The sequence below is a fragment of the Capsicum annuum genome, chromosome 2 (genome assembly GCF_002878395.1).
Source record: "Capsicum annuum cultivar UCD-10X-F1 chromosome 2, UCD10Xv1.1, whole genome shotgun sequence".
Taxonomy (NCBI): Eukaryota; Viridiplantae; Streptophyta; class Magnoliopsida; order Solanales; family Solanaceae; genus Capsicum; species Capsicum annuum.
In genome coordinates this window covers 89,276,256-89,285,946 of record NC_061112.1, presented here as the reverse complement: position 1 = coordinate 89,285,946, position 9,691 = coordinate 89,276,256, and the positions used below count along the sequence as shown (strand labels likewise).

At 33.6% G+C, this 9,691-nt stretch overlaps 1 protein-coding gene across 1 annotated transcript; it reads right to left on the bottom strand.

The window, feature by feature from the left end:
* Positions 1-328: 328 nt before the first annotated feature.
* Positions 329-7,411, bottom strand: LOC107866225. Its single transcript, XM_016712373.2, has 8 exons — positions 7,276-7,411; positions 6,996-7,187; positions 5,743-5,821; positions 5,117-5,239; positions 3,924-4,023; positions 3,724-3,782; positions 3,307-3,622; positions 329-638 (listed from the first exon to the last, which is right to left on the bottom strand). Exons 1-8 carry the CDS (start codon positions 7,409-7,411, stop codon positions 612-614), a joined length of 1,032 nt encoding a protein of 343 aa, XP_016567859.2. The 3' UTR covers positions 329-611.
* Between the last annotated feature and the right edge of the window lie 2,280 nt (positions 7,412-9,691).

Here is a 9,691-nt window from a genome sequence, read left to right as displayed (position 1 = left end):
CCTAACAAAGTTGTCTTCAACTTGCTCCTCAGCTCACGCACCTTTATTCTAGTTGCATTTTCACCCATAAAAAAAAATAGCTACATTAACATCAAACAAAAAATCACAAAATTACTTTCATAAATCATTTGAAGAAGATGAAAAATTGAATAAGAATTAAGAAAAAAAATTGTTTGAATATACTCACTCATGGCTGCTCCTTAAGCTTATGTAACGACCCGAGACTATCCCTTAGTCGTCACACGGTGCTTAGGACCACAAGTGATCCCAAGCTAACCCTTATACTGGCATAACTCATAAGCAACTGAATAAAACACATAAATCTAAAAAAAATGCGAAAAAATAAATGTTTTATGAACTTGATCAATACAAAGCTACATTAAGATGAATACAACTCTGCTTATACAAAACAAAACTGAAACTGAATACATCAACTATACTGACTATCTATGAAGTCTCTACCATACTGACCATATATCTATGGGACGCGACTCCAACTACCACTAATCAATACATATGAGTAAGAAAATAAATTACATGAATAACATCTAACTGAAGTCCCCGAAGTAAGAGAACTCATCTTTTGTGGGCCGAACTCTGCAACTGCCTGATTATGATGTGCATGCTACAATTGGTACCTACATTATTAAACAATGTAGCACATAGACGTATATGTGGATCAGTACTTTTAGAATGAATTGAGCATGTGGGGGTGAATGCATAAGTAAAACCGTATCTCAATGTTCATATAAACTTGTAAAATAATGCATGCTAAGTGTAAATGACTCACATTGGCTTGAATAACTGAAAGCTAAAAATCATAAATCATGAGAAATAAAGCATACAATATAAATCTTGTGAGCCATAACACTTAGTTCTAAAAGTTGTACTTTTACTCTTTTTGTTAGTGGAATAAGTTGGACTGAAGGTAAATTTGTTTTCAAATCATGCAGTCTAAGTGTAAAAGGACTCACCTTTATTATTTGTAAACTGAAAGCTGAAATCTTATAGCTAATGTCTCATGTAAAACAATAGCTGAGTAAAATTGTAAGCCTTTACACTTGTTTCTAAAATTTATTCTTTTATTCTCTTTAGGAGTTAGGAATTAGGGACTTTGGGAGTTTCTTCTAACCGACATAAACCATGTGAATTGTCATGGAGTCCAACGTTTCTTACTTACGTTGTTAGAGTTGTTCTACCCTAACCATCGGAATATAACCTAGCTAGAGTGATCACTGACTGAACCCTTATAGGAACTTAAACCTACGGTGGCTCGGAGTTCTGGGGCATGAGACCTTGGAATCATACCCAACTCGGTGCTAAATACTACTCACATACTTATCGCTCAAAACTTTAGAAAATTCACCTTAAAATAGCATAAGGGTTTGTAATTCAAATCAACTATGTTTCTCTTTCTTTAAATCTCAAACTGTATAAACAATGTGGATTCCTTGTCTTAGATTAGGATCAAAAGATCAACTTTCTTTCTTAAATTTTGATAAACAACTCATAAAAGGGGCTTAAAATCATAATCTTCTTGAAATATCAGTACTTAGACTTAGGGAGTAAAACCCATGCTTTAAACTCATGTAAGTTCGTAGTAAAGCATCATGCTCAATATACTTCTTGAATTACTTCAACAATATCCAAAGTAATGAAATCAAACTCACAATATCATGCTTGAAAACTTAATTTGAAATCTGTAAAATCATATCATACGCATAAAGATGTGAAAATAGATATGCAATTCAACATTTAAGTCAATTGTAACATCACAATCTTTAAATAATGATAATTGCGTATGAACCCTAATTTGCAAAATATAAAATCTTAAATAAAGATCAAGTTTTGGGCACAAGGATGAAAGGGTATCCTTGTTCATAAAACCCCACATACCTTAATGACGATGAAGTTGCGGAAAGATTGGACCTTTAAGCTTGATTGTGTAAACTCTAGTTATTTCTCTCATCTTGTGTCGTAGATGATGAACTAATGATGTTAATAGGGTTAAAGCATGTTTAGGAGCTATAAATCTCGTGTAGTTATGTTTAGGGACGTTTAAGAGGTATTAAATGACTTAGTTGCCCTCGGAATAACTCAAAAAACAAGATGTAAGGTCGTTGTTCCATGGGATTTGCGTCGCACAAGCTATGGAAAACTTTAAGGTTTGCGTCACACTTCCTATGGCAAACCCTTTTCAGTGAGCTTTTGCGATTGTTAGGCGACGTACACCCCTTTGCAAAGCTATAACTTTTCGCTCGGGTGTCGAATTAAGGCGAAATTGATATCGTTGGAAAGCAAATTCGATTATCTACAATTAGGTGGGTCTTGAGATGAAAAATTTCACGTACATCAAAAGTTATACATGTTCAAAGTAGACCCTTATAGAATTGAATACCGAACTTTGAACGAATCGAAGGTTCTTAGCTCAACTTTGTTCTAAGTGATTCCTATGAACATTTTTCACCTCGAAGTCACTTCACACACTAGGATAAAGAACATAAAACTTATATTCACATGGTAATCATTTGTATTAGGTCTTATACGTGTAAGAACAACGATTAGAATTCTAGCACAAAAATACAGGGTGTTATAGCTTACTGCTTTGACGACTTTCTATAACATAACATTATCTAGGTTATTTGAATGCACCCGGTTAACCAAAAAAAGTTAAATTTTTCATGAATTCATTACACAAAGTATCAAAGAAAGGGGATAACCATTGGATTTGACCTTTTTATCTTCTTTTCCCCATACTTTATATCTCCACGAGGTAGTGATAAGGTCTGTGTACACTCTACCCTCCTTAAACCTCACTTGTGGATTTCATTGGGTATGTTCTTCTTTTGGGAGGCAATGGTGGTTGTTTCTCCTATAAGTTTCTCTTGAATGATGAGCATGAGACACAAGATTTCCCTTTTCCATGGAGCTACTATTAGCACCTAGGAATTTACATAATAACCTTGAGAATATCCATTGAAGAAATTGTTGCTTGATACCTTTCTTGAAGATTCCAGTCATCCCTACTTGTATGCTACCGATTCGATTTTCAAAATGTCTAAGCGACACTTTCCAAGACACCTATTAGCTACATCAGGGAACTTGGTAGCTCCATCAGTCCTATTTTTTTTTGGAACAGATCCAATGGAAATATGGTGGGGCTTGTAGCTTAGATGATTAGACCACGTGGCTACGAACATAGTGTAGAGGTTTGGTCAATCCTCGTCCACAACCAACCCAAAGAGGAAATATATCACATGCCATGCAACAATTCAATGAAATTTGCTAACTAACAAAATGAAGTACCTGCATATTGGAACTCCAGAGAGTGAGATTGTCCCTTAACAACTGTATGATAAAGGTGCTATCCTCGTAGGATTCCTCACCCAAAGTGTCCAGTTTAACAATAGCTTCTTCAAATGTCTGTAACAAAGCAAACGATGAATCTGAATCAACAAACTTGAGGCTTATTTCTGGATACCTCTCTTGCATTTCTTTCGGTTCATCTTCCATTACGTTGTTCCTTTCCCTCAAGTATTCAATTTTGTTGGATAATTCCCCGACATTTCTTGTGTTAGATGCTGAGGTTTCCATTTCCTTGTTAAGTGAATAACCCTTGCAACTACAACAGCAACGGTATTCTAATGAGAAAATTGATAAATAAAATGCACATTCGTATTTCTGGTAAGCTAGAAAGATCAACTGGAATATGGGAACTCCTACCTCTTCATTGTCAACATTTGGCAGGGACGTTCACCTTCTGGACTTAGGAACTTCCGCAACTACCTGGATCATATATGAATCAAAGGCTTATAATACTATTTCATAAATGTCAATACGTGCTAAAACCGCACACGTGTGTCAATTCAAACTCGAACGAGTTAATTTTACTTAGTACTAAAGTTATAACCATACAGTAATACTTGTATGCTCAATTTGTTATCCTTGTGCACCAATTTATAAGTTCTCAAGAGAAGAATAAACTGTCTTGCTGCTGTGTCGATGAATTTATCTTTTTTGATTCTGAACATTAAAACCAGCTGAAATTCACACCTGAATATTATGGTCAAGCAAACACGACTTTAGTATACGTGAACAGATCATAGGAGGAGATTCAGGGAGTTTGATTTTATATGTACAATAGGAATATAATTTAATTTATATGAGATGATAAGGTATGTAATGGAGAGAGATTATGGTAATTTTTAATTTAAAAATAGAAGCACACGAAACGAAACATAAGTTGTTATTATAATGATGAGGAGTTTCCGTAACACTAAAAAGTTGTTCCCAGCATTAGTCGGTGGTCGAGTAATATCTGCTAATATTGTTGTCTTGATTGGGTCCCAATGCTTTTTCAAATGTTGCATCCGTACATATCACATTTTAGAGATAGAATAGCATCCGCACATCAAATATTACCGAGGATCGTTTATTCTAGTTGAGAATAACGCTCATATGGGTGAAAAATCTTCATCAAGCCACTCCCAGAAGGAAAATTGGACTTGAGATTTTTCCCCCAAAAAAATATCAAACACAGAGTGACTTCACATAATGAACAATGATAAAAATTGTCGAATTAAGAGTACCACAAATTCGTTCGTATTTTAAACTTTACAAATATTTATCATTACATTGAAGAAATCGTCCTACTGAATCTGAAATACTGCAGGAGCATCAGTAAGCTGCAAAACACTACTAACACAACTATTAACATTTCTTTCAAACTGATCAGTCAAGTTACAGTAAGGACACATAAGAAGTATTATTTTATTATTCCAATTTTATTTTAGTCCAAATGCAAAGATGGACCTATAAAGACGTTTGCATTCTTCTCCTCTATCTATTCTTGAGAGATAGATAGTTTACATAAGCTCATTGAGAAACAATCTATCTAAACCAAATTTGTATGACAATTCAAAAGAAGATATTAGGCAACAATAACCTAAACTAATGATGATTGTGAATTATTATAAAAAGAAAAAGAAAATGATTCGGATGGACAACGGGATTGGAGAGTTCTCTTAGAGAAGAAGCCACAATAAACAGCATTGAACAGTACATATAATTTGAAAACTTCCAAAGCAATGATTAATACAGAAACATAAAGACTCACCCTTGAAGCCTTATTAGTGGAGGCTGATCTGACCAATGAGCGCCTCTTGGATCCACTGAAACTAACTTTGATTCACTTCCATCTGGTGAAGGAACAAGAGGAGTTCCTGGAGAAGTGAGGAGCCTACAGAAATGAAAAGACGACTTCATGTGAGGAATAAATAATGGATTTTGCTTCTTCATTCATTCAACATCAGAAAGATGAACTACTAAAAGGAAGAGCAAACTTAAAAATAGGCCAGGCACATATAGCTTAATTTGACTGTGGCAGCAGCTATATGAACACGGATAGCCTTAATTGATACATTAGATATACACTAAATCAGATAGTATATTTCGCAATGATATACCCCGTGTATTAGTCAATATTTGAGCACCTGAATTATGATCTAGTCATAAATTAGAGGAACTAGTCTTCTTTAAACAGAAGCCAACACAGTAGAACAAATAATTGTAATCATTAAAAGTTCAACATAAGAATTGTTCATACTGAAATATATAGTAGCTTTCCCACGTTTAAGCTGAAACATACATATTGGTAATTAAGAGGCTAGATCTGATATTTAAAATATGCATATAAAGACGGAAATAAAGATTTACCAACCATAATCTTGTTTCTCTCCTTACATAGATGCCAACAGATCCTCTAATCCACTCTTTGATTGCTTCACTGATCCAATTAGAAGTCTTTCCAGCTTAACTGAAACTGCAGGCATAGAGCAACTGAAACAACTTGAAAATACATAAATGAAAAGGCCAAATACTGAGAAAGTTAACCTTAATATGCGAAAATCAAGAGTAGCATAGTTTCGGACTACTTTGTCGAATAGAAATTACACAGTTAGGTATAAAAGTTCCTGGTAGGAATCCTCCTCTCTGTTAGTCTCATAGGTCAGACAAATTTCAACCATTCTTGCTAAGTCTCCTAGCGATGGAGTCGAGTAGCATACTACTCATCTTGATCACCCCGACATTTATTAGCCTTTGTTGCCCCTACTATAAGCTCAATAGTTATTGTTTTATGTATAGTACAATTCTTAAAATTAGAACAAATTGCATTGCCAAAAAGGGTAAGACTCAGTTAGTCAACTCCAATATCAATCATGAGTAAGTTGAAAAGTAATCAAAATAATTGACACAACATGAATGCGTTACTATCTATTGGAAATTTTATTCGCACGGCATGTCTCTAATCTTATTAGAATCTCGAATGACTATGCAATTGACACAAAATAGTGAATGAGTGCATGTATATACAAAATTAGTGAAAAAAAGAGCAAAGAACAACAGTGATAGAAGATGAGGAGAAAAGCGAAAAACTCCTAGAATAATACACATTGCAATCTTCTTGGATTCCTCAAACCTCTCAAGAAACGTCATCAAATGTAAAGAGACTGCTAAGGAATCAATTATTTCAGACATATTATCAAACACCATATATTCATCAGTGTGAAAATCATGTACCAACATAGCATGCATGTAAAACATCCAGCAAGAAAACTATAGTTCAAAATAAATATTCGCAGAAATTTCAGAGAATCAAAATTTATAAATGAATTGCATGTGTATTTTACCTTTTGAAGAACTGTAAAATCTATCAAAATCTCAAATCATCGACTGTGAAATCTAGTTAAATTATGGTGGCTGATTGAAGTAGAAGATGCGTTAACAAATATCTGTGCAAAACTACAATAACTAAAAATCACAGATACTATCAAAGTCTCATTATCAATAAATTAGTGCATTAGACGAAGAAATATAGACGGAAATTTACCTAAACTAAAAAAATATAGTACATATCAAGATGAGAAGTTGAGGAGAAGGCAAAAGATTTAGGTAAATATCCAAAAGAGAAAGTTTAAGGTAAATGAAGATTACACCTGTTTTAACAAATAAAATTGCTGGCAACTTTTTTGACTCTTCATGTCGAAGGAAAAGCTTATGATCTAGAAGTTTTTCATAAGGTTCTTCATAAGTAATAGTAGAGTCACAAGCACGGATTGCAGCAGAAATTTCAAGAAACTCTGGACCTAGACCACTCAGGATCTTGACAATAAGTTCAAAATTGGAGACTGTGGCACCAACAGTAGAGAGTTTTGTCAGAAATAGATTGAATAGTTTGCAAATACTCTGTGACTGGCTGGGAGTCTTTGATCAGACGCATAAGTCGACCACGTAGACTGAAAATTCTGGTTTGAGGCTTGTTCGTATAGGGGATGTGCAGTGCACCCCAGGTTGTCTTTGATGAGGTAGAGGCTGCAACAGTTGTGGCAATTGTTGGATCAACAGACGCCATAAGTGCGTTTTGAATGAGTTGGTTTTGTTGAAACCAAAGTACAAATGCACAATTAACACTAGGGACTGTGCCAATTATGATAATGCGAGATGGAGAAAGTGTAGACCCATCGAGATGACCATAGAGATCATGACCATGCATAAGCATGGAAAACTGCGCCTTCCACGTTGCAAAATTATGTTGTCATGTAATTTTATAAGCAGTTGGGACACAGAGTTAAATTGAACAACTATTTGGCCGACGTTGTTGTCAGCATTAACAACTCAAAGAGTTTCTGCCATTTGTGGAGGGTGGGTGGGAGAGAAAAAAATCTTACTCTTTAGAATATATTAAGGCTTCTGGTACCATATAAGCGTGCATACAATATGAAAGCTTCATATTATTTACGATGTGCAGAGGCACTTTAATACAAGCGAAGATTAACAATAACTCCTATATTATTGGAGGAATATTCCTAGTGACTCTAAATAACAAACATGTAATCCTAATCCTATGAGCTGTAGGTAACTAATAGCAACACGATATCTGCACAAATAAAGGACGTGCAGTAGCAATACTCTGAATATGCACAATTACAGGGAGTTGGAGTTATACGTCAATAGTTGGGACATAATATATGAAGTTTACACCTGTTCAATTACCCATTAAATAGACCCAGATTTGTAGTACAACTTTTATTTCTTTTGGTATAATTGACATGTGCAGTGTTGGTCCTTTTGTTACGTACAACTTCTATTTCTTTTGGTACAATTGGACTGTGCAGTGTTGGTCCTCTTGTTGTTGGCTTATATATATGGTTAATAAGGTACCGAAATATTTTGAACCTGCAAAATATTATCATCAACATGATTCCGGATTAACTTGAACTAGCAAGTCTCACCACTGATTATCTTGTTATGCATTCGTAGGTGTGTATATAATTTGAATTAGTTCAGATTTTTTAAATACTATTTTTACAGATAATCCAACGTCGTATTTGCTTGATGAATATGTTTCTTTAGACCATTCCAGTGAGATTCACCAAAAGGACAGACATAACTAACATGAAGAAAATGAGATTAGTTAATGAAAAAGAAAAGAAGAGTGGGAAGTAGAAATAATGCATATTGAGCCAAGGGTAATTATCATAAGAATTCAATCCATCCTCTTCTAGCTATCTTGTTATGTCTTCAAAGTTCTCCTCATCCTCTTATTATGATAACATGTGACCCAATATGCACTATTCTACTTTCGACCACTTTTTCTTTTCTGTTTTATTAACCAATCTCATTTTCTTCATATAGATTATGCATGTCCATTTGGAAAATCTCATTGGATAGTCTAACAAACATATTCATCAAGTAAATATGATCGTTAAATTTCAGAAAATAATTAGTATGAAAAGGCATCAAAAATCTTGCTTGCGAGAAAGTAGAATGTAAAGAATTATTGAACGTTACCATAAAAGTCCTGTTTTCCTTTTTTTTTAAATTTCATAATACTAAATGTCATCACTCATGTTCACCACAATGTGATTGTTTTCTTTAGACCTCCTTCTTTACTTTCACTATCATTTTTGTCGTTCTCCTAATCTGCAACAAACTTAATATAATAACTATATACTATGACATGATTTCGACTTAAGTATTAAAAAAAATTAAGATCACACGTTTATGATTATATAAATGATACGATATGTTTATAATTACTAGCTTCAATAATGATCATGATCATTTCTTTTTGAGATAAGCATTTTGTACCTCTTTGAATGATGACCAAAGTTGTTACGACACACTTCAACTTCACAGGGTCCTATTACTCCCTGGAACTCAATTTTAGTGTATTCTTGTTACCCTTTTGTACTGACATGACACATTTATTACATAAAAATGGAGACTACGTCAAAGGTGTCACGTCAGCTAAAGAAGTATCACATCAGCTAAAAAGGTTGATAAAAATACGCTCAAACTTAGTTTAGGGGGCACTACTAAAAAAAACTGATATTTTAAAATTTTAAAATATTTTTTTCAATAATTCTTATATTAATTATTAATTATTTTATAAATAAAAATTAAAAAATAAAAAACCGACCACAAATTAAAAAATAAAAAACTGACCACTTGTGGTCGGTTTTTAAAAAAAAAAATTAAAAAATATTTTTAAAAGTGGTCGGTATTTTTATATTTATTTTTAATTTATTTTTTAAAAAAACCGACCACTAGTGGTCGATTTTTAATTATTTTTTTATAAAAATATTTTAAAAAAACCGACCACAAGTGGTCGATTTTTAAAAATTCTTTT